General features: G+C 37.8%; 2 protein-coding genes across 2 annotated transcripts in view; both read right to left on the bottom strand.

Annotated features, from left to right (window-relative positions):
- Positions 1-8,253: 8,253 nt before the first annotated feature.
- Positions 8,254-9,390, bottom strand: LOC136842000 (putative uncharacterized protein DDB_G0281733). The gene is made up of 3 exons (XM_067109402.1): positions 9,376-9,390; positions 8,568-9,274; positions 8,254-8,290 (listed from the first exon to the last, which is right to left on the bottom strand). Exons 1-3 carry the CDS (start codon positions 9,388-9,390, stop codon positions 8,254-8,256), a joined length of 759 nt encoding a protein of 252 aa, XP_066965503.1.
- A 22-nt stretch (positions 9,391-9,412) lies between these two features.
- LOC136841999 (high mobility group nucleosome-binding domain-containing protein 5-like) overlaps positions 9,413-27,881 on the bottom strand; it is a 47,773-nt gene continuing 29,304 nt past the window's right edge. Inside the window, exons 3-4 of the mRNA XM_067109401.1 lie at positions 25,508-25,575; positions 9,413-10,030 (exon numbers count right to left, since the gene is read on the bottom strand). Coding sequence (XP_066965502.1) covers positions 9,413-10,030; positions 25,508-25,575 — 686 coding nt within the window. The remainder of the gene's footprint in view (positions 10,031-25,507; positions 25,576-27,881) is intronic.

Below are 27,881 nucleotides of genomic sequence, written 5' to 3'. Positions count from 1 at the left end.
CCGTCCAACTGAGTACCTAATCCCACGGAATGCTTTCTCCGACACTAGAAGACATCGGAAACCACTCACCAAAGAGGTGAGGTCGTGTTTCCCACTGATGATTCATCGCTGATATAATCTACTTAATCAATGAACATTGATTATTACTTGTGGTGTCATATGCGCCTCAGGACACCTGGTGATTGTAGTCTTTCCACTGAGAATTCTTCGCCTGGTGTGTGTGTTTGTGTGTTTGTGTGTGTGTTTCTGTTTGGTTGTGCAATGAACATTTTCACAGCGCTGATAGTTTTGAACAAGAAATTGCATATTTAAGGCGTATGAATAGTTTATTCATACATATATATACATATGTATATACTGTATATGTATATGTGTATGTATATATATGCATAAAATATTTGAAGGAGGGTTTTTATATGTATATATTGATAAATATATACATAAATATATACATATATATATATATATATATATATATATATATATATATATATATATATATTAAAAAGACCCTCCAAATTTTATTTTATATGTATATATGTACATATATATATATATATATATATATATATATATATATATATATATATATATATATACATACATACATACATACATATCAGCAAGAAACTTCCATGCTTGGCAATCAGTTCCCAATCGTCTTGATAAGGTCTACTAAGTCAAGTGCAGCGAGAAACCCCTCCCGGGCCGCATTTACTGTTATTCAGTGAATCTGAAGGTGAATAAATTGCTCCATGACGTCCATGGGATTTTTTTTTCTTCTCTCTCTTTTTTTTTTTTTTTTTTTGACATTACCGACTTTATCGGGAAACGGAATCAGCTGGTATTTCGTTTCTAAAGAAAAGCTCTTTCCATCTGAGCCACCAGGGGCCAAATACTCATTATCGTCTGGTGGAATGGAATACTGAATTTAGGCCAAAGGCCAAGCGCTGGGGCCTATGAGGTGATTCAGCGCTGAAAGGTAAAATGAAAGTTAAAAGGTTTGAAAGGTGTAACAGGAGGAAAACCTCAAAGCAATTGTTAAAAGAGGGTGGAAAGTAAGATGGGAGAAAGAAAATATGAACGGAGGTACAGTTAAAGAAATGAAAGGGGTTGCAGCTGGGGGCCGAAGGGACTCTGCAAACAATCTTAAGTAGTGCCTACAGTGCACCGCGTGAGGTGCACTAATGCCATCACCCCCCACGGGGGTTATAGTCTGGTATTATTCTTTTAAAAACCTTCTTTTACGTTTTGCCACTTCTTTAATTGCTTAATATCACGTAAGCACACACATACATACACACGCACATGCACACACACACACACACACACACACGTTTGCAAGTGCATTAGGACAGTAAGAGAGGAAGAAGCAAGATGACTGAAAAATATCTAGACGGATTCTCGGATTGGTGACCTGCCCTTTTACCCAAGAAGAGAAAGCATGGCTTAAATATGTCCTGCTGTCTGTCTGCATCTGAATGTAGTTTTAAACTTTTCGCCTTGAAGAGAAACGTGTTTCTCTTCAAACATTAACCGCTTCTGCGGAATTGTGCATGGAGATATATATGTATATATACAGTATATATACTTAATATATAAATTTATATTATTATATATATACATATATATATATATATATATATATATATATATATATATATATATATATATATATATATATATATATATATATATATATATATATATATATATATTCACATACATATATTCATATTTATATATATGTATATATATTTATATTTCATAGGAAATCCTTAGCCCCATTTCATAAAGCCTTAGTTGAAGCTTGAAACATAAATTTCACATATTCATTGTCCGTCGCCTCTCTCTCTCTCTCTCTCTCTCTCTCTCTCTCTCTCTCTCTCTCTCTCTCTCTCTCTCTCTCCTCGGGGTCATTTTCCTCCACGTCGCTGCCTCCTTTTTCAGCGACATCTGCCAACCTGAATGATATCTCGCGTTACAACCTCAGCCGGTGTGTTTATACAACTGAGGTCTTCATCAAAGCAACAAGCACCGCCCTTTTCGAGACTTCGGTATATAACGAGCATGTTTCTTCTTCTTCTTCTTCGTCTTCTTCTCTTCTTCTTCTTCTTCTTCTTCTTCTTCTTCTTCTTCTTCTTCTTCTTCTTCTTCTTCTTCTTCTTCTTATATTATTATTATTATTATTATTATTATTATTATTATTATTATTCTTCTTCTTCTTCTTCTTCTTATTATTATTATTATTATTATTATTATTATTATTATTATTATTATTATTATTATTATTATTCGTCTTCTTCTTTTTCTTCTTCTTCTTTGTTTTCTGGATGTTTGTGTGTACAAGTAGTCGACGCAACTGGTTCGTTATTACGTAATCTACTCTCTCTCTCTCTCTCTCTCTCTCTCTCTCTCTCTCTCTCTCTCTCTCTCTCTCTCTCTCTCATTTGTTTTCGGGTCTTTCTTTTGCAAGCGTATTTTTCCCGTATCTCATTTTATACTGTACTCTGTCGAATAGGCTAAAGTTGTCAATTATTGTAGCCTAAAAACTTGGTGGAAACGAAAGCCTTTTTGTCAACAAAAGAAGAAAACAAAATCGTAGCGATTTGCTCTCTCTCTCTCTCTCTCTCTCTCTCTCTCTCTCTCTCTCTCTCTCTCTCTCTCTCTCTCTCTCATATACGGATTATTCAGTATGAATCAGTTGTTTTGTAAATCAACTTATATCGATATTTATATTATTTTCCATGGGACTTTTAAACCCGTGTTTTGGAACCAGCAGAAACGACGATGAGAGAGAGAGAGAGAGAGAGAGAGCGGGGGTGTACGTAGACCAGGAATAAGACAGAGAAAGAGTGAGCGGGTGTACATAGATAGAGCAGGAATAAGACACGCACAGAGAGAGAGAGAGAGAGAGAGAGAGAGAGAGAGAGAGAGAGAGAGAGAGAGAGAGATCTGTGGTTTGGATACAGTTATGGCAACAATTATTGAAGCTTCGAGTGACATTCTTTCACCCTCCATTTAAACCTCTAATCCTATGACACCCCTCCCAACCTATCCTTCCCCCCCTTCCCCCAATTCCTCCCTCACCCATTCGTCCCTCACGATCTCATAAAATCCTCCTCCTCCTCCTCCTCTGCGTCTGCCATCCCCGTTCGACTCACAGTTGCCAGACCATAGTGCTGCTCCTTCTACGTATCTTCTACAATAATGTGACCCCAAATGGAATTCTCGTATTGTCTAAGGTCAGGAGGCCATTCCTCCCGCAGCCATCAAAATTCCAGCCGAGGAAAGTGACCATTCCTGCCGGAATAGGAACGTGAAAGAGAATGGAGAGGCGTGGGAGGGAGGGTAGCGATGATGACAGCCTCGCTATTTCATTCATTCCAAGCTGCCTCTCGTGAAGGAGGAGGAGGAGGAGGAGTGTCTTCCCTGGGCAATGGTGGGGGGTTAGGGGTAGGAGGGAGACGGAATTATTTGTTGGGGGGATGTGGAGTGTTGTCGTATCGGGTAGGTAGACTCACTGGTGGGGGTGATGAAGGTTTAGTGAGAGAACGTGTAGGAGTGTGTGTGTGTGTGTGTGCGTTTGTACATGCGCTGCGTATTGATCTTGAAGGCATTATTCCTTGTCAGTAGGTCAGCCGAATTATATGCATTTTGATGGAAGCTGACGTAAACGCTTTCGAAAGAGGCCCAAAATAAGGACTTTCCCTTCAGTCGATAGCAAAGAAGGACGCGAATTCAAAACTCTCAGGTCCACTTGGCCTCGAACTCTTACGCTTCAAGTATAACTAATGTGATTATTACAATTATTATTATTATATATTGAGAAGATGAACCCTGTTCATACGGAACAAGCCCACTGACTTGAAATTCAAGCTTCCAAAGAATCTGGTGCTCATTAAGAAGTTAGAGAAGGTAAAGGGAAATACAGATCTCTTGTTAAAAAAAAATAAATTTAATAAATTAATAAATAGATAAAATGTATTAAAATGCAAGGAGATTAGCATTAACTCCATGCCAAATAACGTTGTTAGAATACTGAGTCGTCGTAAGGTCAGCGATATTGACGAATAAGGTAATAATAATAATATGTCGGTTATGAAAACTGCATAAGTGAAGAATAAGCAAACACTGTCATGTTTGTACACGTGCAAGAATGCATGCGAGGATTTTAGAGGGATGGGTCCATTCAGTTCTCAGCTCAAGAACCGGATTTCAGAGGAAGTCCTCTATAAAAATATTAGGAAGTCGACACGTTGAACTTTCATTGTATGGCAGTTATGTTTATACACACACACACACACTGTATATGTATATATATATATATATATATATATATATATATATATATATATATATATATATATATATATATATATATATATATATATATATATACACACACACACTGACAACCATGGGAGATATAGATACCAGAGTTTGTTTCATTTTAGGTCATTCTGCCATCTTCTAGAAATGTAAATGCTGGAGTGTTTTTTTTTTCCTTCTAGGTCACCCTGACGTCCCTGTAAAATATAGGCACTAGGGGTTTTATCTTTTTAGGTAGACAATCATGGAAGGGTTGGTACCAGATTTTGTGCTGACAGTTTTTTCCATTTTCTTTCAAGTCACTTTTTGCTGACAGTTTTTTTCCATCTAGGACTTAGAAAGTAGAAGGGGTAGGTGCCAGATTTTGTGCTGACAGTTTTTTTCCATTCAGGTTTCTTAGAAGGGGTAGGTGCCAGACTTTTTGCTGACAGTTTTTTTTTCCATCTAGGTTCCTTACAGTAGAAGGGGTAGGTGCCACACTTTTTGCTGACAGTTTTTTTTTCATCTCGGTCCCTCAGAAGGGGTAGGTGCCAGACTTTTTGCTGACAGTTTTTTTTTATCTAGGTTCCTTAGAAGGGGTAGGTGCCAGAGATTTTGCTGAGAGTTTTTTTCAATCTAGGTTCCTCAGAAGGGGAAGGTGCCAGACTTTTTGCTGACAGTTTTTTCAATCTAGGTTCCTCAGAAGGGGAAGGTGCCAGACTTTTTGCTGACAGTTTTTTTTTTCATCCAGGTTCCTTAGAAGGGGTAGGTGCCAGACTTTTTGCTGACAGTTTTTTTTTCATCTAGGTTCCTTAGAAGGGGTAGATGCCAGACTTCTTGCTGACAGTTATTTTTTTCATCTAGGTTCCTTAGAAGGGGTAGGTGCCAGACTTTTTGCTGACAGTTTTTTTTATCTAGGTTCCTTAGAAGGGGTAGGTGCCAGACTTCTTGCTGACAGTTTTCTTTTTCATCTAGGTTCCTTAGAAAGGGTAGGTGCCAGACTTTTTGCTGACAGTTTTTTTCCATCTAGGTCCCTTAGAAGGGGTAGGTGCCAGACTTTTTGCTGATAGTTTTTTTTATTTAGGTTCCTTAGAAGGGATAGGTGCCAGAGATTTTGCTGACAGTTTTTTTCAATCTAGGTTCCTTAGAAAGGACAGGTGCCAAATTTTTTGCTGACAGTTTTTTCCATCTAGGTCCCTTAGAAGGGGTAGGTGCCAGACTTTTTGCTGACAGTTTTTTTCCATCCAGGTCCCTTTGGAGGGGTAGGTGCCAGACTTTTTGCTGACAGTTTTTTTTTTTTTTTAGATTCCTTAAAAGGGGTAGGTGCCAGAGATTTTGCTGAGAGTTTTTTTCAATCTAGGTTCCTTAGAAAGGACAGGTGCCAGATTTTTTGCTGACAGTTTTTTTCCATCTAGGTCCCTTAGAAGGGGTAGGTGCCAGACTTTTTGCTGACAGTTTTTTTTTTATCTAGGTCCTTTAGAAGGGGTAGGTGCCAGACTTTTTGTTGACAGTTTTTTTTTCATCTAGGTCCCTTAGAAGGGGCAGGTGCCAGAGATTTTGCTAACAGTTTTTTTCCATCTAGGTTCCTTAGAAAGGGTAGGTGCCAGATTTTTCGCTGACAGTTTTTTTTTTTCATCTAGGTCCCTTAGAAGGGGTAGGTGCCAGATTATGTGCTGACAGTTTTTTTTTATCTAATTCCTTAGAAGGGGTAGGTGCCAGATTTTTTGCTGACAGTTTTTTATTTATCTAGGTTCCTTAGAAGGGGTAGGTGCCAGATTTTTTGCTGATAGTTTTTTTTCCATCTAGATTTCCTAGAAGGGGGTAGGTGCCGGATTTTTTCCTGACAATTTTTTTCCATCTAGGCTCCTTAAAACGGGTAGGAGCTATATTTTTTGGTGACAGTTTTCTTCCATCTAGGTTCCTGAGATGGGGTAAGTACCAGATTTTTTGCTGACAATAATTTTTTTTTATCTAGGCTCCTTAGATGGGGTAGGTACCAGGTTTCTTACCGACAATTTTTTTTTCGACTGAGTGCACAACATTTATTGTTAAATAAAGGCAGTATCCTTTAATATCCTCCTACATTTTCGCAGATTTGGCAGTGGGTCAAAATGTCTCAGAAATCAGGCAGTTTTTATACCACAAGCAAAAGAAAGTTTTACGAATATAGAAGGTAATGCCTTCATGTACATCCTACCCCTCAAGTAACGCAAGTGGAGAAGATAGTTTGAAACCTTATATCCTCTGGGGAGACAGAGAGAGAGAGAGAGAGAGAGAGAGAGAGAGTTTTGCTTCTTTCATATTCCATTAGCATAGCGAAAATCATGCTTTTCTTGATGTCATTCATTCACCGAATGCCAATCCTCTTAGCTGTTTTTCTTCATATATTTTCATTTTTTTTAAAAATCCTAATGTCCATTCTACTTAAAGGCCGACAGAGTCTCAGCCTGGGGGAGCCTTTGCATCCTTCTCTGCCCCCATTCATCCTTTAACACATCCCAGCCTCAGATTTCATTAACATCACGAAGTAATATATATCAGGAGAAGCTCCTGAGAGACGGTCACCTCACGAACGGGCGTGGCCTAAATCACTGTCTGGGGATCTCTCTCTCTCTCTCTCTCTCTCTCTCTCTCTCTCTCTCTCTCTCTCTCTCTCTCTCTCGGAACAGTATGAGGGAATCTCTCTGGCAACATAAGGTCACTTGATAAACTCTAGCCGGCGCGCTTAAGCGTGACTTCCGGCCGATAGGAGGAATTACTTACCAGTCCTCCGATGCCATCAGACCAACCTTAAAATGGAGGATATCCTCCTCCTCCTCCTCCTCCTCCTCCTCCTCCTCCCCTATCGCCATAGTCCGAAATAACTACATATTTATCCAGTCCAAGAGAGCAAAACACTTGAACGCATATGCTACAGAGGTGCCCGTCGTCTTAGTTTGCTATAGACCTTGGTTGGTTGCTTGAGTCCAGAGGTTCACATCAAGCGTCTTATACACTTTAGCACTTTGCCAAACCTCGGGCATCACTTTGGCCCAGTTCCCCTAGCACCATTCCCATCAGTGCCTCGCTGTTTTGCCCTGTCTCAGGCCAGTTATATTGTAGGTTCTAAGTGTCCAGTGGGTATAGACGCTCCAGAGGGCTGTGGTCTTCCCTAAGGTTGCAGTCTCTCTAGATGTAGTTTTCCAGAATTTTTAGTCTTTCAAGATTATGTAGTGCCTCCAGAGGCTGTATGGTCTTTCAAGACGTTGAAGCATTTCCAGAGGTTGTAAAGTTTTAAGATGTAGTGTTCTCAGAGGTTGTAGACTTTCAAGATGTGGTGTTTCCAGAGGTTATAGGCTTTCAAGATGATATGCTTCCAGAGGCTGTATAGTCTTTCACTATGTTGAAGTATTTCCATTGGTTATAATCTTTCCAGAGGTTGTAAACTTTCAAGAAGTGGTGTTTCCAGAGGTTATAGTCTTTCCAGATGATGTAGTGCTCCCAGAGGCTGTATAGTATTTCACCGTGCTGAAGTATTTCCAGCGGTTGTAACCTCTCCAGAGGTTATAGCCTTTCAAGATGTGGTGTTCCCAGAAGTTGCAGTCCTTTCCGAGGCCCTAGCCATTGCAGCATCTCTTGTGTCATCCAGGTACAATGAAAATAAGTAAAAAGAAAGAGGAAGGAAAGAGGCTGGGGCTGAACCATGCAGGAGAGCCAGTACTTTCCATTGGCTGTTCGTTCTGTTCCCTTCCCATGATTCTCCGCTTCTCTGATACGTTCGTGTTAGGGGTCCTACAATCTTTTTTCTTAAATAAAGTACAAAACTCTGTAGCTTTGCGTCCTCCAGCTCTGATCATCATTAATAGTAGCAGTATCAGTTAATTAAAGCTTAAAAACAACGGGCTGGCACGTGGGTAAACAGCGAAACAGTTAGTGGAACTAGTATACCTTTTTCAAATGCCTTTATCTTCTGAAAGTCCGCTTCGGATCTATTTTTGTTCTGTGGATAAAATACAAAAACACAGCTCTGAGAATCATCTTGGCAGTACACAATCCACACCAATAGAACACTTGCCGAAACCAAGATTCTCACCATCAGGTGTCTTTTCTCTTCTCTTGTATCTAACGAACTGAAATTCTACATGAGGGCTTCATTTACACCCTTCACCCATTTGTAAGTCTGATCTCTTAGTAGAACTAGATTATTATTATTATTATTATTATTATTATTATTATTATTATTATTATTATTATTATTATTATTTGTGTCCTCAAACTGCAAACAACGGCGGTTTTCAAAGAACTCTTTTGGTCTGTTCATTTCGATGGTCTCTGTTGGCCTGTTCATTTTGACGATCTCTTTTGGTCCATTTATTTTCACGGTCTCTTTTGGTCTGTTTATTTTCAAGATTTCATTTGGTCTGTTCATTTCGACCATCTCTGTTGGTCTGTTCATTTGACAATCTCTTTTGGTCTGTTCATTTCGATTGTCTCTGTTGGTCTGTTCATTTTGACGATCTCTTGTGATCTGTTCATTTCGATTGTCTCTGTTGGTCTGTTCATTTTGAAGATCTCTTTTGGCCTGTTTATTTTCAAGATCTTTTTTGGTTTGTTCATTTTGACAGTCTCTATTGGTCTGTTCATTTCGATGGTCTGTTTGACTGTTTATTTTGGCGGTCTCTTTGGTCTGTTCATTTCGACGGTCTCTGTTGTCCTGTTCGTTTTGACGATCTCTTTTGGTCTGTTCATTTCGATGGTCTCTGTTATCCTGTTTATTTTGACAATCTCTTTTGGTCTGTTCACTTTGATGGTCACTGTTGGTCTCTTCATTTTGAAGTTCTCTTTTGGTCTGTTCATTTTGACGGTCTCTGTCGATCTGTTCTTTTCGATGGTCTCTGTTAGTCTGTTCATTTTGACGACCTCTTTTGGTCTGTTCATTTTGACAATCTCTGTTGGCCTGTTCATTTTGACCATCTATTTTGGTCTGTTCATTTTGACAATCTCTGTTGGTCTGTTCATTTTGACCATCTATTTTGGTATGTTCATTTCAACTGTCTCTGGTGGTCTGTTCATTTTGATGATCACTGTTTGTCTGTTCATTTCGATGGTCTCTGTTTGTCTGTTAATTTCGACGATCTCTTTTGGTCTGTTCATTTTGACAGTCTCTATTGGCCTGTTCATTTTGACGATCTCTTTTGGTCTGTTCATGTCGATGGTCACTGTTGGTCTGTTCATTTTGAAGATCTCTTTTGGCCTGTTTATTTTCAAGATCTCTTTTGGTCTGTTCATTTCGACAATCTCTGTTGGTCTGTTCATTTTGACCATCTATTTTGGTCTGTTCATTTTGACAATCTCTGTTGGTCTGTTCATTTTGACCATCTATTTTGGTATGTTCATCGCGACGGTCTCTGTTGGTCTGTTCATTTTGAAGATCTCTTTTGGCCTGTTTATTTCCAAAATCTCTTTTGGTCTGTTCATTTTGACGATCTCTGTTGGTCTGTTCATTTTGACGATCTCTTTTGGCCTGTTCATTTCGATTGTCTCTGTGGGTCTGTTCATTTTGACGATCTTTTTTGGTCTGTTCATTTCTATCGTCTCTGCTGGTCTGTTCATTTTGACGATCTCTTTTGGTATATTCATTTCGATTGTCTCTTTTGGTCTTTTCATTTTGACGATCTCTTTTGGTATGTTCATTGTGACCGTTTCTCTTGGTCTGTTCATTTTGAAGATCTCTTTTGGCCTGTTTATTTTCAAAATCTCTTTTGGTCTGTTCATTTTGAAGATCTCTTTTGGTCGGTTTATTTTCAAGATCTCTTTTGGCCTGTTCATTTCAACGATCTATATTGGTCCGTTCATTTTGAAGTTCTCTGTTGGTCTTCGTTTTGACGATCTCTTTTTGTCTGTTCAGTCTGAAGATTTTTCGGTCCGTTCATTTTGCCAATCTTGTCATAACTGAAAAGAAAACAAACAGCCAGAGAACGTGACGCGAGGGAAATCTGGGGAACTTGGCTAAACCTGTCATCTTCTGGAGTAACTGGTTTGGGCAGAGGCCTAATTCGACACCTCGTGTGATTCCATCTGGCGTCATTAGGCCTAAGCAGTAATAGAAAGCCTTAAGAGTTTCGTATCTGTTACTCAGATGTTCAAAGTGTTTATTTTTTATCTTGTTTCATTTTTAGCTTTCTCTAAAAAAAAAAAAAAACTATCACAGAGATGGCTATTTGTCTGTCCGTCCGTACTTTTTCTGTCTGCCCTCAGATCTTAAAGATTACTAAGGCTAGAGGGCTGCAAATTGGTATGTTGATCATCCACCCTCCAATAATCGAACATACCAAATTGCAGCCCTCTAGTCTCAGTAATTTTTATTTTATTTAAAGTTAAAGTTAGCCATAATCGTGCGGCTGGCACCGCTATAGGTACCAACAACATAGGGCACCGCCGGACAGTGGCTGAGTTTCATAGGCCCTTGCTGAGGCCACCACCAGACCGTGGCTGAGGCCACCACCGGACCGTGGCTGAGTTTCATAGGCCGCGGCTAAGAGTTTCATGGGCAGTGGCAATTTTTACTTGTTTTTTATTATTATCCTCACTAGCGGATCCCGGGGTTGGGGTCGGGGGGTGGGGAAGACCTGGCCACGTGCCCCCCCCATGAATAATAATAACAAAATAATAATGTTGAAGATTTAGATATTAATAACATAAATGAGAAATATAAAAATGGGGAAAAATGAAAAATCTAGTATAGAAATAATAAAATTTTGAAACAAAAGTAATAATAGTTATATATGTATATACATACATATATATATATATATATATATATATATATATATATATATATATATATATATATATTATATATATTTATATGCATATACATATACATATATGTATATGAAAATTGGTGGGCCCCCCATGAAATTTTTCTGGATCCGCTAGTGATTATCCTCGTCAAGCTTATTGTTGTTGCTCTTGCTTTCATTGTTGTTTTGCTCGTTGTTTTGCTTTTGTTTTTATTTTCTTAATTTATTTCTTACAGAATGAATGAGCAGCCAAAGAACATTTTCATGACGCCACATAAAGTTTAGCAGCCTCTCTCTCTCTCGGGGTCGTTGGCCTTCCAGGAGACAGGAACAGTAATAAGATCCTCGCCTTTTTTTTTCTCTCTCTCTCTCTCTTTAAGTTTCTTGGCGTTGCTCGTTCTTCATGTCCGTTCTCTTCGTTCCTCGTTCTTTTTTCTTCGATCGCTTTATCCACTCTTTTATCACGTTCTGTGTCTGCCGTTATTATTATTATTATTATTATTATTATTATTATTATTATTATTATTATTATTATTTATTAATGAACATGAGTGAATATATATATATATTTAGAGTGACAGGTTTACATTATTATTATTATTATTATTATTATTATTATTATTATTATTATTATTATTATTATTATTAATCAATATGGGTTCATATATTTTTAGAGTGAGAGGTTTACATTATTATTATTATTATTATTATTATTATTATTATTATTACTATTATTATTATTATTATTATTATTATTGCTTAACCCTCAAAGTAAACAATATTGGCCAAAACCAGATAAGTAATATCTAGATAAAAGATATAGATAAAGAATATAGATAGAAAATCTACTGGTTTCTGTTATAAGTTATACGCACATTTTCACTAAACACAATAACGTGTTGACTTTTTAAATCTGGATTTAAAATCTAAATTTAAAATCTGGATTTAAAATCTGAATTTAAAATTTGAATTTAAAATCTGGATTTGAAATCCGGATTTAAAATCTGGGTTTAAAATCCGGATTTAAAATCTGAATTTAAAATCTGGATTTGAAATCCGGATTTAAAATCTGAATTTAAAATCTGGGTTTAAAATCCGGATTTAAAATCTGAATTTAAAATATGGATTTAAAATCTTAATTTAAAATCTGGATTTAAAATCTGAATTTAAAATCTGGATTCAAAATCTGGATTCAAAATCTGGATTTAAAATCTGAATTTAAAATCTGGATTTAAAATCTGATTTGAATCACTTCGTGGGACCGAACTCATGACGATTGTCATGATATAAAACTCTTTCTGTTCCTCAGCTTTTATAAAATAATAAAGGTGAATGCAGAAGTTATTATAGTTTTCTGAAGGATAACCTCCATTGTCGTGTTTTCAGCGTGAAAAAGGTAACAAGACAACAACAATAATAACAATAGAGAGAGAGAGAGAGAGAGAGAGAGAGAGAGAGAGAGAGAGAGAGAGAGAGAGAACGTTTTAGAATTACTGATTCAATTTTGACACTTCCTCATAGGATTTTTTTTTGTCTGTTGAAAAGGCAAAAAAATACTCTTCACTCAGTTGCTCTAGAAGTATTTTATCTGGTCCGCTGGTATAGTGGTTAGTGTCGTGGCATGCCACTCAGATGTCGTGGGGGAGTTCGCGTCTCCCTCAGGGTGATGAAAAATCACTGGCTCTGCATCATGATCAGTTACTGCAGCAGTTCTGGGTCTGCGGCGGGGGGTTGAAATTAACATTATTTGGAAGCTGGAATTTCAAGTCAGTGGCCCCTGTGGGCTTGATCCATGTGAATAGGTTTCATCTATAGTATACTAATAATAATAATAATAATAATAATAATAATAATAATAATAATAATAATAATAATAATAATACTATTCAGTGTCCCTTAACCAGACACTTCCTCGTGCTTGGAGAGACTTTGCAGAGACTCCAGTGATGCTCTTGGATTTTCGTTTGCAGTTATTGTCCCATCACCTTATTATTATTATTATTATTATTATTATTATTATTATTATTATTATTATTATTATTATTATTATTATTATTTAAAAAATACTCATGGTAGCATGAGTCTTGAAATGGGGAAACAAATCCACAGTTACGTATGGGTACATACATTTCAAAATAAATATATGTACCCATACATAACTGTGATTTGTTTCTCCAATATTATTATTATTATTATTATTATTATTATTATTATTATTATTATTATTATTATTATTATTATTATTATTATTATTATTATTATTTCCGTACTCAGAGGAGAAGTTCTTTACCTCCTGTGGTACAGACAATAATAACAGAGTTTTCCACTGTAGCCTTAGGCGTTCAGTAGTGCAAAATGTGATGGTAAATAATAGTATGCAAGAAGATGGTACATGTTTAGTTAAGGAACTGTTGGAAACACCATTTTTGAGATTATTATTATTATTATTATTATTATTATTATTATTATCCAGAAAGATGAACCCTATTCATACGGAACAAGTCCACCAAAGGGGCCACTGACTTGAAATTCAAGCTTCCAAAGAATATGGCGTCCATCAGAGAGAAGTATAACAGGAGGTAAAGAGAAATGGAGAAGGAAGAGATCACTTGTTTAAAAAGAAAAAAGAAAAAAATTAATAAATAAACATGTAACAGTGAAAGGAGAATTGTATGAAGGTAGTAAGTAATGCATTGCGCCTTCGCTTGCACTTTCGATGTTCCGAATGCACGAAATCCTCGGTAAGGAGGGTTTTGTTCCCCAGTCATTCCGGAAGAGAATTTAAACCCCACCGGTGTTGGGACTTTCGTCCGTCTCTCTAAATGACAAACGACTTCGACCAAGATCTTGGAGTCAGGATTGGCCGCTGGCAACTACTGCTATATTGATTTTCGTCAAGCTGTCGTTGTCACTTTACATAACAATTCGTTTTTGCGTGTGGGTGCGTGATTGGTTCTTCGTGCATGTGTGTGTGTGTGTGTGTTGTTGTTGTTGTTGTTGCTGTACATAAATAGAGCCTAAAGTTTCTTCATCGGAATGTTAAGGATTTTCATGTCGAGTCAGACTCTCTTTGACGCATGCGCAAAAATCGATGTTGTAATATATTAAACCATCTGGCCATTTAGACTTATTCTATAAGAATTTTGTCCCAATTAATAATAATAATAATAATAATAATAATAATAATAATAATAATAATAATATCTTTAATGTCTTTAGTCATACACCCCTCATGACCAGGTTACTTATTTGAATCTGTAAACTGGTATAGGAGGAAAATAGTCTGTATATTCGCAAAGTGAATATACAGCAGCCTGGTGGAGACCTATGGATTAATTCCATCCAGTCTTGTCCAAAGACGTACAAGTGTGTGTGTGTGTTTTCCCCTTATACCAGTTTATAGATTAAAATAGGTACCCTGGTCACGAGGGTGGCATGACTGAAGACGTAAAAGATATTATTATTATTATTATTATTATTATTATTATTATTATTATTATTATTATTATTATTATTGTGAATGTGTAAAATTTCTTATAAAATAAGTCTAAATGGCCGAATGATTCAATATATATTATAACAACAATTCTTGTGCGATACTTGCGCAAACGTGCCCTTTTGCAGTCAGCAAAGCCTGGAGTAGAGACAAGGCCAGGTCGGTTTGATAGAGTTCAGAGGTCCCCACCAGGCATCGTATTCTCTTTCTGTACCTTACACAATCATGGGCCGTCTTTGGTGAAAGGCCGGTGGTGTCATAAAACCGGTTCAATCTGAACTAACACCAGAAAGAAGACGAATTGATTACAGTAAGCCACTACACTTCTGCTCTATGCCTGTTATCCATTCCATTTAGTCTGTTCTCACACAGCTGTCCGGCTTCTTTAACTTTCTCCTCCTCCGATTTCTCCCTCTCATGAACAAATCCTTATTACTTTGGTAATAAGAATAATGACACCACCAGTACAGAGGGCTTTAAAACGCTGCTTTAGAAAAGATGCGAAAAAATTTCCGTAAATTTCACGAAGTGGAAATCTTTGGCCATTGATGATGTCCAGGAATAAATGATAATGGAAAAAAATCAAATCAATGCTTTTAAAATTTCGCGTATACATAAGTATGAAAATAAAGGACTTGGCGTTTTTATAAGTAAGGTCACATTTTCCATATCGGCGACCACAGCTTTTCACCGCCAATTTACGGTTGGAACAATTCCACCAGTATTTGGGTCTTAACGGAAAGAAGAAGATTGTTGGGGCAATATATGTAATATGCTGTATTTCAATCCTACTCGTCCCTTAAGCAAAATGAATAATGACCGAGCTTTGAATATCTCAGAGAAGGCCGAGAAGGACATTTTGAAAATAATTCATCGCTTCCTTTGGATTCTCTCGTGGATTAATGTTCAGAGAATTTATTTCAGTCCTGCTTCCCCTAACGTTCTAATTATAAAGGATCCAGCACCGGATTACCCTGGACAAGGACCAGGAAGGAAGCGTGGGCGTTATGAAAAAGGGCGTACTGTACATGGCCGAAGAAGAAGGATGCGTTTGCGCACACCCTCCTGAGGGCGAGGACGCCGAAGGAGAGAGACCAAACAAGAGCAAAATACAAGTAGGGACAGGGACCGAGAAGGCGAAGAGTGCAGCAGCAGGACGCCCACGCAAGGGCAACGCCCCTTTAAACACAATCGGCGTGACGTGGGCAATGACGTCACGTTAGGGCGTGGGAGGATTTCGTGACGTCATGGGTGGGGCCCAGAGAAGTGTTTTCAATATTCGACCACACCTATCATTGGGTGTTTGACGGAGGAGGATCCCCGCCCGCCCCCAACGCAAACCTGCGGAGGATTTCAGAAACCTGCCGAGGATTTCGGATAATTGCATTAGGGCCGAATGAATGTGGACGACGCTGATCCCTGCTGCCTTCTGAGGGAAGCAGGGCCGAGAACTTCCCTAAAATTAAGGAAAACAGACAAAGCAAAAATTGACTTTTTAAAATTCCCCAAAAATAAGGAAAATTGACAAAGCAAAAATTGACTTTTTAAAATTCCCTAAAATTAAAGAAAAGTGACGGAACAAAAATGGAGATTTCAAAAGGCTGGAAAATTGATAAAGCAAAAATTGCCTTCTTAAAACTCCCTAAAAATAAGGAAAAGTGACGAAGCAAACTTGGAGTTTTCAAAAAGGCTGTATTAGTATACGGAGTGTTAGGCTTCTTCCAGACCCACACAAAATTTCAGATAGTTTCATTATTTTAAAGTAGATCATAACCACATAAGCCGCCTTATTTCAGAGAGGTGACGTACAAGCATCCTTTAAAGACAGTAAATAAATAAGTAAGTAAATAAATAGATAAATAAGTGAATAAATGAAAATAAATTTTCATGTGGCGAAACTGGACTTGCTGTTGAATGTGAAAGACCTAAGAGGAGTTTGAGTGAGTTCCATTGTCATCGGAGAAATATTCACAACACGACTGGTTCATTTCAGAAAGATATAACTCAAATACATCCAACAAAAATGATAGCAAGTAAAAAACGCGCCGAAGTTTCTTCGGCGCAATCGAGGTTTCTGTACAGCCGCTACAGCGTGTAATCAAGGCTACCAAAATAGATCTATCTTTCGGTGGTCTCGCTATAATGCTGTAAGAGCCGCGGCCCATGAAACTTTAACCACTGCCCGGTGGTAGCCTATCTATATCGTTGCCATAAGCACGATTACGGCTAACTTTAACCTCAAATAAAATAAAAACTACTGAAGCTAGAGGGCTGCAATTTTGTATGATTGATGACTGGAGGTTGGATGATCAACATTCCAATTTGCAGCCCTCTAGCCTCAGTAGTTTTTAAGATCTGAGAGCGGACAGGAAAAGTGCGGACAGAAAAAAAGTGCGGACGGACAGATAAAGCCGGCACAATAGTTTTATTTTACAGTAAACTAAAAAAGGTTTCTAGAGTCGAAACTATACCGAAACATGGAAATGACAAGTCTGAAATTGTTTCATGGTCCTTTCATAAGTATTATTCACGATGCCATTCGCTTCATTAAAAAAAAGAGAGAGAGAAAGAGAGAATTCGAAAAACCATCCAAAAAAAAAAAAAAAACAACTGAAGAAAAAAAAATAAAGAAATGATTTCCAGAGCTGGAGCTCTACTGGATGCTGGAAATAATTCGGCAGTTCTTGGGCTTTGCCAGTCGTTATTGATCCAACTTCCAGAGAAGGAATGAGACCGTTTGGGGAATATTATTTTATATTCTACTTAATTTTTTTCTTTTCTTTTTCTTTTTGTTCCTTTCTGGCTCGTCCCCTAGCTGCAGCCCCTTTCATGCCTTTTATTGTAACTCCGTTCATATTCTCTTTCTTCCATCTTAAATTTCCACCCTCTCTTAACAGTTGTTTCATGGTGCAATTGCTTTGAGGTTTTCCTCCTGTTCATTACTATTGCTGTTTTTGTGGAAGAAGCCATAACGGCTCTAGCTTAAGAAATCAACTTTTGCAGAAAGTTAAAAATTTAAGTAAATATAGTTAAACAAACAAAGCTGTAATGCTCATAAGTACTTATACGAAGTTAAAAACCTTAATTTTTCTTAATACAGTTAATTTTGATGTGGAATTAAAATCTAGTGATAAATAAAGCCAAAATAACTCAGTTAATTTTTTTTTCATTCTAACAAACAAAAATGAAGTCGCCTTTTGGATAAACATAAAACCTCCTAATGAGCCTGGAAAAGGGATTATCGCTTATTCTTGTTGTTTATTGTATCAAGTAACAAACACAATATTTTTGTCTTATGTCACTGTCGATCGCATAAATGGAAAAAAGTATTTTCAAACGCGTGCGCGCGTACACACACACACACACACACACACACACACACACACACACACACACACACACACACACATATTTATTTATTTTTATATTTTTTCAGTCTGCTAAGTAAAGGACAAGAAGTCGAAAGGCCTTGCAGTACTCCATTGTTTCTCTTTCCTTCGTGGATTTTGTCTTTATTTACGTACACACACGCACATATATATGTGTGTGTCTATATAATTACATACATACACACACACACACATATATATATATATATATATATATATATATATATATATATATATATATATATATATATATACATTCGGCCCCAATAATCCCAGAGATTCTGATGCCTGACCTGACCTAGGACATAGAGCCCAACATGACCCCAGGTTCATAGATAGCTGGACTTGGAGTAACTGGGTTGACAGGTCGCTGTGTTTGTAAGCTGCTGCGTTGGCTATCAAGTTTGTCCACGAAATCCTTTTTTGAAAAGCACGATAATGACAGTTCATCGGGTACACCCACCCTAACCTTACCTAGGCCATAGGGTCCAACCTAACCAGGGTTTTTGCCTCCCCGAGTCTGACTATTATTTTTAAAGCGTAACATAACACAGGGTGGTTAAAATACTAAAGGATGGAATGAATCATTGAAGAGCATCACCGTCCATTTTTTTAACTGAATTATATTCTTAAAGGTTAAGTTTCAGAGCTGGTTTCACTTTCAGTCAAGACGCAGGCCACGCCACCTGTTAGGAAAAGTTGCCAGCTGTCTCTGGTCAGAGCCTGTACTCGTCATCTAGTTCCATTCTCATTTATATGATAACAGTCAGTTCAGAACAAATGAAGAAAATGAAACAGATAAGAGCTACAAATTAAACCAAAAGAGAACATTGCTTTCAAGATTGACTCTGTCGCAGCCAGTCACTGAATTAGAACTGTCTGCTGCGTTGGAGGTCCACTGACATTAGCCAAGTTCTGTACCCAGAATAGTGACTCGACACCACTAAACGAAAGAATGACCCATACAATAATATCTTAAGTGGAATCAGAATTTATACGTTCACGCCCACTTAAGTGATCTGAACATACGAGCAGTGCACCCTTCTTCAGCATTCCTTTCGCTTATAGCACTAATGCACAGAGGGATGCTTAGTGTATTAGATTCAAGGCTAGAGCAGTGGGATTCAGTTCTGAGAGAGAGATAACGAGGAAGAGTAAAGAATAAAAAGTAGCCTCAAAGCACGATATGGGCTCTCGGATGCCGAGAAATGACACGCTGTCTCCAGTGACCAGATGAATATTCGAGATAAGCCAAGTCTCGCCGGTGGTCACAAACCCATTAATCTAAAAGGCTCTATTTCCTACAGCCTTTAGCCTCTGTTTGCACTAAACAACCAGTCATTTTTGCATGTTGGCGCAAGACTTAAAATTTATGCTTGTTCGTTGGCGCTTCATTTTACCACCAGTATCAAGTCTAGAGAATATACAATTTAGGCCGAAGGCCAGGCGCTGTGGCCTATGAGATCATTCAGCGATGAAAGGAAAATTGAGAGTGAAAGGTTACGAAGGTGCAACAGGAGGAAAACCTCGCAGTTGCACTACGAAACAATTGTTATAAGAGGGTGGAAAGTAAGATGGAAGAAAGAATATGAAGGGAGATACAGTGGAAGGAATGAAAGGGGTTGCAGCTCGGGGCTGAGGGGACTCTGCAAAGAACCTTAAGTAAGTCTAGCGGAGGGGTGGTAAAACATACCAGAAAACGCGCCCACGCGATACCGCATTTAGCTACATAGTTATCGAATGTGTAGGTTAAGCTTAGTGACAATTAAACCAAAGATAATTATGTTTCAGCACGACAGGCGCTTTGAGACGCTCTGCGATACTAGACGACTGATTGAATAAAACTGTAGAGGGACGAAGAAGCATTCGTTTGCCACAGGGGAATTCCTTCTGTAAGAAAGTCTTGTCTTGGGTTTTCCTCCTCTCCTCAGAGCGTCTTTCGTTCAAGGGGCAAGGTAAAAATTTATAAAAGAAGGTTTTTTTTCTTTACCCAGCTGGCTGACTGTTCACATTAAGCTGGCCTAATTATATGGCTGGCAAAAAGAGTAGAATCTAATCTAGAAGAGCCCAAGCCTCCCCTTGTTTTTCTCACTTTCTTGGACTTGATGGCAATATGTTTTCTTTTACTTCCTGCACGAAAACGTACTGGAAAATTTTAAATAGCAGCACGAAGCCTTAGGAGAAAACTGGCCAGAGGCACGAGGGCTTACGGGAAATTTTCTTGAGAAACAACAGGTCTTAAGAAAACTGTCCAGAAAAACTTCTTTTGGAAGCTTTAGTCAACAACGTGATCCTATGGGACTCCATAAACACCACGAATTCTTAAGGAAACTAGATCTTATTAAAAACTGGCCACAAAAACGAGGTCTTTGGGGAAATTAATCTTGAACAAAACAAGGGGCTATGGAAAACTTTCCAGAAACATACATACTTATCAGAAATATGCATGAGCAGCACCAGGTACTAGGGAAAACTTTCCAGAAACATGCATTCTCACAAGGAATTTGCATGAGCAGCACTAGATGCTAGAGAAAACTTTCTGGAGACAAATTCTTCGGGAAAATTGTCAGGAGCAACACGAGGTCTTATGGAAAAACCTTATGCGTCATTTTTAATTATTTTAGGAAAACTATGTGAAGCAAAGTAAATTGTAAAGGAAAGTTAATTCAGTGACACAAACTCTTCTTTGCTCTTAAAATTCAGTGCTCTGGAAAACTCTTCTTTGCTTTGTTTTCCCTATGATCTATCCCAGGGAAACTTCTTTCGTCTGATTTTCCATAAAACTTATTCTCTTGGATTCCAATCCTTCTTTTGTTTTCCCTTATACCCTGTGTTCCGAATCGTATCCTTCGTTTGTATTCCCCCACCGTTTATGATCTCGATACTGCTTTATTCTTATTTTTTTTTTTATCATAGTCACTGGTCAGTTAATTCCTTGAACTTTAAGCTCTGGAAATCTTCACCTTCTTTTGTTCTCCTTCCAGGTCTATGCTCAGTATTCCCATCTTTCCTCTGATTTCCTATAAAATCTTTGCTATGAAAACGGCACCAGTCTTTTTTTTTCTGGTAGCCTATGTTCTTGAAACCTTTTCATTTGCTTTTCTTATTAGCTTGGACTCTGGTAACCTCCCAAGTCTTTTATTTCCCCCGTATCCTAAGCCATGGAACCCCCTTTTTTTCACAAGTTTTCCAGCGCAATCTTTGGTCTGGAAACCTCTTGTAGTCTAAGCTCTGGAAATCCCTTCTTCCTTCTGTTTGGTTCTTGAGCATGTCCTGTAGGAACCTCCTCCTTCTCTTGAAAGCCTCTAAATTCTTTGGGAAAATTTTCTGACTGATGCTGCCATGTCAATCAACCGAAGACGGTGCTGTCGTCATTCTCGAACAAAGAGCGAAAAATGAGACGAAGATACGAAAAATTCCCCCCCATGGGTTAGGTCACACCACGAGGCCCACGACGCCACTCCTGCATTCCTCTCTGGGTATCAGACGAAAGACAATACTGTCGAACTTTGTCCAAAAAAAAGCGAAAAGCATAAACAAACGCATCTGTCCCATAGAAGCGCGCGCACACCGCCATGTACACGAGTGTACATACGCAATACATACGCAGATTAAACCCACTTCTCGCGGGCTAACAGCTGTTTGTACCCAAAAAGCCAAGTCAGACCTGCAGTTCGTACCCATGCCATCGTGTGTCACATGGGAAGACCAATTTTTTTTTTTTTCACCTCTTAAGTCATCTCAAGTAATACACGTAATATTTCCGTTCCTTCCTGCTATGCTTTTGGGTATAGAAAGACCTTTCACGAGGCGTCAACGTATTTGAGTTCAAGGACAAATATCTGACTTGACAGACTTAGTTTCATTCTTTCTCTCCATATTTTCTGTAGTGCATAGATTAGCTTTCCGTTTTGTGTTGGGTTGATCTGCGATTTTGACCGTCAAACAAGGCAGGAAAATAAATAACTCCTCGTAGAAGCAAAGAAGTCATTCGGAACGAAACTCCTCGCATAGAACATTCGAGGTACCGTTCTAAAGGCAATGCCGCAACCTGAACTGACGGACAAAAATTCATTCGTTTGTTTTGTTATTTTTTTTTTCTCGATGGATTAATCCGCGAATGTAAGATTCCTTCCCTACGAGTTCTACTATTTACAGGCTTCTAGGGTCCCGCTGATGCTCATTCCCGACACCTAAGGTCTTTTGCAAGATCTTTTGCATTAATTCCTCTGATGGGGATGCTTGCCTCAACTTGTACCCTTTTAGAATCTCGAGCTGAGTGAATGAGAGCAGTTCGAGGACCTCTCTACAGAGCGCCTTAACTCTGCGGTTTGTTTTGATGCGTTCAGAATGACTACCATCATATCCGCCAGTTCTTGAAGGCTGCCAGTTGGTAAACAAGAGTGGTTTTAGTAGCGCAGAAAAATGATGATTTCACAGAAACGAACACGTCTGATCTGTTCATGAACGAAGTAACTCTCAGCTGCTTTGTAGATAACTCATCTCCTTCTGCGCCTGCGTGAGTCACTCACTATCTAGGGCAGACATCATACTCGCATAATTTATGGATTAAACACCCAACCGCCTCGTCAAAAAATGGTGCTTGTGAATATGTAAATACAGCACGGCATCGTGACTATTGAAAATCCATTGAAATGGTGCCAGGTCTTGATACTAGGTGGCACCACTGGTGTGCTTTCTGTCAAAACTAAGCGTTCAGGGAATATCATTTCTCGAGGAAAAGTGAACTGTTCGTGATTAAATGGTTGGGGGATGACATTTGCAGTTCCTGAAACGTCTTCAGGTCATCACCAAATGCATAAGTCTGCATCAGTTTTAAAATCACCTATCTTCATGTAGGCGAAGTTCCGTAGATACGCCGTACTGAAGATAATGTAATGGAAAATTGCAGTCTCTGCAAAATTTTCGAAATCGAGATATGCCACCTATTGGGCTCGTGAAACACTAATACGCAAGTTACTGCAGTTTCAGAATGATTCTTCAGTGCTTTCCACGAGAATTTAGAGGGTCCCATTTGCAGTATCTGCAAAATCAGTAGTAAGGCAAGGGAGTGTCTACCATTTTTCTCAGTTCTGTATTTTTCGAGATACTACAGTCTTCCATTTTAGGGCAGAGTAGATGCTGTAGTCTGCTGAATTCCTATTGACAACAGGAACTGAGCATTGAGAATGACCTTGGCATTAATCGTCTGCAATCTGTATTTTTAATTGTTATCATTTTTAATATTTTTTGTTACCATTATTCTCCGTATAATCACTGTCATTACCATTATTATAAATGCTGTTTTTTCTACTTCTTCAGCAACTGTGTAAATACTGCCGATTATTACTTTTATCATATTATCTTATGTATCTAGATTATGTGTATTGTACTTGTATGCTCCATGTATACGGCCCTGAGCTGAAATAAAGGATATTATTATTATTAGAACCTGAATCCAGACGAACGATTTCTGATTGGATATTTTCCAACATGAATATCGGCCAGTTGCTGACTAACATCGCTGAGCCTGAAAAGCGAATCATAAGGAAGATAGAAAAGACACTATATAAGATAAATTCGCATAATACAGCCATCCTTTTTAATATGACCTATTATTATTATTATTATTATTATTATTATTATTATTATTATTATTATTATTACTTGTTGTTTACTTCTTTGTTGAGAGAAAGTTAGATGCATCATCGCGGGGCTGAAATAAAGGATATTATTATTATTATTATTATTATTATTATTATTATTATTATTATTATTACTTCATGTTCGCTTTTCAAAGCATGATTTCAGACACTATGACGACGATGACGTTAGACCTACTATGGAAGAATTTACTTTTGAAAACTGACGAAACGAGAGAATGAAGATACAGTTGATGCTTAAATCATTTAGACCATTTTTTTTTTTAGGCAAAAACTACCTTCTATCAGTAACACTCGTGCCGGTCCTATGAGTGGTTAGGAGGGCGTGTTGATGAACTTACGACAAACTTTATTAATGAAAGCTGAAGTATAACGAATAGATAAGAATCCAGATATTAAAGTAAAACATATTTACATAAATTATATATATATGTAAATATGTGTGTATATAGATATATAGATAAATATATGTATATGTATATATATATATATATATATATATATATATATATATATATATATATATATATATATATATTCCCTATAGCTATACATCTCTCCATTTTCTTTATTGTACGTTGAATGAAACTTGAAGCATAAAACAGAATGGAGGGGGAGAGAAAAAATGTTCCCACAAGTGGGGAAATTAATATCGTGAGGAATTCCACAAAGGAGAGGACTGTCAGAAATGCTTACCTCGGCACTGGAATACAAAGTCATCTCTGATTTAAATGTTAATGCTTAATCATTTTCAGTAATAATAATAATAATAATAATAATAATAATAATAATAATAATAAATACCATGAAGACAGCAAACAAACAGACACATAATACCAGGACCAAACTTATAACCTTGGAGGTAATATGGAATTATTTCCGAGACAGAGAGAGAGAGAGAGAGAGAGAGAGAGAGAGAGAGAGAGAGAGAGAGAGAGAAGCGTCCAAATAAAAAAAGGGAACCTATAGCAACAGTGGGCGACCACCCACCCACCCACTCTCCGTCCGCCCGCCTGCGCACTTCCATTCACGCCCACCGGAGAATGACAGTCAGTCTCCCGTCCCGAAAAGCCTTGGTGTCACATCCGGTGACGTAGAAGAGGAGGAGGAGGAGGAGTTGGGGGGAGGAGGCTTTTTTGGGGGCGTGTGACCCCACACCACTGTGACGTGGCCCTAATCAAAGGCCCCATCCACGCTCCTCCTGTGTTCGATGTGAATGATTTCCTCCTTCGTGCCCTCAGTAGAAGTTACGGGGATACAGTTTCTCCTCCCCCGCCCTACGCACTCCTGGCGGCCCCCATTGTCAAGTTCTGAGAGCGCGTGGGCGGCTGTATCCTCCAGCAGATTATTACTTCACGCCCACTTTTTCTCTTTCGGTTCGAGACGGATGGAAACCAAAATAACCTTTTTTTTATTTATTTATTTATTTCGTTCTCCCTTCAAGTCCCTTTATCGCTCTCTTCTTCTTCTTCTTCTCTTCAATGTCATTCTTGCAGTTTTCTTCATTCGTCTTCGTCTTCTACCAGTTTTTATTTTCATTTCATTTCGGTGTGGGAGAGGGCGGGGGGGAGGGGTGTTTACCTCCCACGGGAAACATGTTGCGGAACCTTGGAAAATAATCCTCTTGTGAAAGTATCATTGCCTTCGAAGCTCTCTCTCTCTCTCTCTCTCTCTCTCTCTCTCTCTCTCTCTCTCTCTCTCTCTCTCTCTCTATGGTTATGATGGACAAGTGTTCAAATACCATGGGTTTTGTATATAGGTATATAGATAAATAAATAAATAAATGTATACATATATATTATATATATATATATATAACTTTTCCTGTAAAAATCTATTGCCTATATAAGTAAGTGAATAATGTACCGAGTGATTAGCTGACTGTGATGGGTCGCAGCTAGGGTTGGCAAGGGCGTGGGGCCAGCAACCACATCCTAAAAGAGTGGCTGAGAACTGAAAGTTAATATGTATATGTATATATATATATATATATATATATATATATATATATATATATATATATATATATATGTGTGTGTGTGTGTGTGTGTGTGGGGGGGTGTTTATTGCACTATACGGCTCTTTTCTTCTTATGCAAGCAAAAATATAAAATATTTAATAGAAAGATAGCTTTATTTACAATATTAAGCCCTTAAGTCTCTCTCTCTCTCTCTCTCTCTCTCTCTCTCTCTCTCTCTCTCTCTCTCTCTCTCTCACTTCGTGTGTGGGTGTATATCTCAAACTAAATTATTTTTCTTTTTCGTTCCCTCACTATTGTGAGGTGAAATGTTATATTGAAATGTTACTTTTTTCTCTCCCCTTCCCCCACCCCGACCCCGACCTTTCCTCTTCTGCCTCTCGATGCAGTGAAGATAATTCACACTTTTAAGATAATCTGAATTTTCCTCAGATATGCAAACCTGAAGCCCTTGTCCAAGGACTTAGGGTTAGTGCATGCAAGAACAACGTAAATTATCTTCAAATGTGCAATTTATTGGATTAATTTCTTGCTTCCGTGGCTTTTATTTTTATTAATGTGTATTGTAAACTATAGTATTTTCTGTTCCATTCATCTGATAAACGTTACATAGGTGTCACTACAAAGGGTATTGAGAAATTAGTATGTTATGACAAGGGTATTAAGAAATTAGTGTGTTATAACAAGGGTATAAAGAAATTAGTGTGCTGTGACAAGGGTATTAAGAAATTAGTGTGTTATGACGAGGCTATTAAGAAATTTGTGTGTTATTACTAAAGTATTAAGGAATTGGTGTTATTTTTTTTAATTAAAAATTGATATGTTATGAAAAGGGTATTAAGAAATTAGTGTGTTATTAATAAAGTATTAAGAAATTACTATGTTATTATCAAAGTATAAAGAAATTAGTATGTTAATTTTGTAATTAAGAAATTAATATGTTATGAAAAGGGTATTAAGAAATTAATGTTATGATAAGAGTATTAAGAAATTAGTATGTTATGACAAGGGTATTGAGAAATTAGCATGTTATTACAAGAGCATTAAGAAATTAGTATGTTATGACAAAGGTATTAAGAAATTAGTATGTTATTACAAGAGCATTCCGAAATTAGTATGTTAGAAATTAAGAGTATGTTATTACAACATTCAGAAATTAGTATGTTATGACATGGACAGTATGATCAGGGTATTAAGGGTATGTTATGACGAGGCTATTAAGAAATTAGTATGTTATTACTAAAATATTAAGAAATTAGTGGCATGGTTATTGGCTTGAAAACAAGGTTGTTCGGCATGCCGATGATGCAAACTTGTGGGTGAAAAGTCTCCGCTTATGAGAAATGATAATAAGTCGGGACATGGACCGGATAATAAGTCGGTAATAATGAACTACAGTAAAACGAAAATAATAATAATAATAATAATAATAATAATATCTTTATTTCGGCTCAGGGCCATATACATGGGATATACAAAGTGAAAACAGTACAGTACACCCAATTTAGACACGTGAGATAAAATGATAATTGGCAATAACCACACAGTTGCTGAAGTGGTGGCAAAAAATAGCAGATTATAATACTGGTAATGACAGTACTAACATTGAGAATAGTAGTAAAAACATTAAAAATGATAACAATCAGAAACAGATTGCATACAACTGAATTCCAGATCTCGTACAGATTTCCCACCCCATCCTCCCCTACAGGTGGATGGGACTTTGCTCACTGAGTCCGAAGCTTTGACTGTTCTAGGTGTAACTTTCGACTCACATCTGACTTTTGAGAAACATCTAATGAAAGTTTCAGCAAATGTCGCACTAAAGTTAGACATTGTTCGAAAGACCTCATATGTTTATAACAGTGATAAAATTAGTGCAACCTATTTTAGGTCATTTGTACTTCCTTTACTGGAATACTGTTCTCCGGTGTGGATGTCTGCCTCTACCAGAGATTTATCTCTTTTAGATAGAGTGGTTCATTGTGGTAGGTTTCTGTTTCCTAATAGCAGAAGTTATGGCTTGGACCATCGACGGATGGTCTCTTGTTTGTTACTTTGTCATAAGTTACATTTCAACAGGGATCTTTCACATTCACAGTTGATCCCTGATCCCCTTTATCTGCCGAGAGCAACCAGATTCGCTGAACAGCAGCACCAATACGCAGTAAATGTGCCTCTGTCGAACTTCACAGTCCCAGAGTTCCTTCATTCCTCACACCGTTGGACTGTGGAACAGCCTCCAAGAGATGTCGTGCAGTT

This window comes from Macrobrachium rosenbergii, chromosome 9 (assembly GCF_040412425.1).
Source record: "Macrobrachium rosenbergii isolate ZJJX-2024 chromosome 9, ASM4041242v1, whole genome shotgun sequence".
In the NCBI taxonomy this organism is placed as follows: domain Eukaryota; kingdom Metazoa; phylum Arthropoda; class Malacostraca; order Decapoda; family Palaemonidae; genus Macrobrachium; species Macrobrachium rosenbergii.
This window is presented reverse-complemented; position numbering and strand designations above follow the sequence as displayed.

Bases quoted from the DNA above. Each gene is read 5' to 3' on its own strand.
- LOC136842000 (XM_067109402.1), bottom strand. The intron at 8,291-8,567 runs GTTTGAGGACAC...TTTTATCCACAG, and splicing joins GAAAACCGCCGTTGTTTGCA to AACAAAAATAGATCCGAAGC.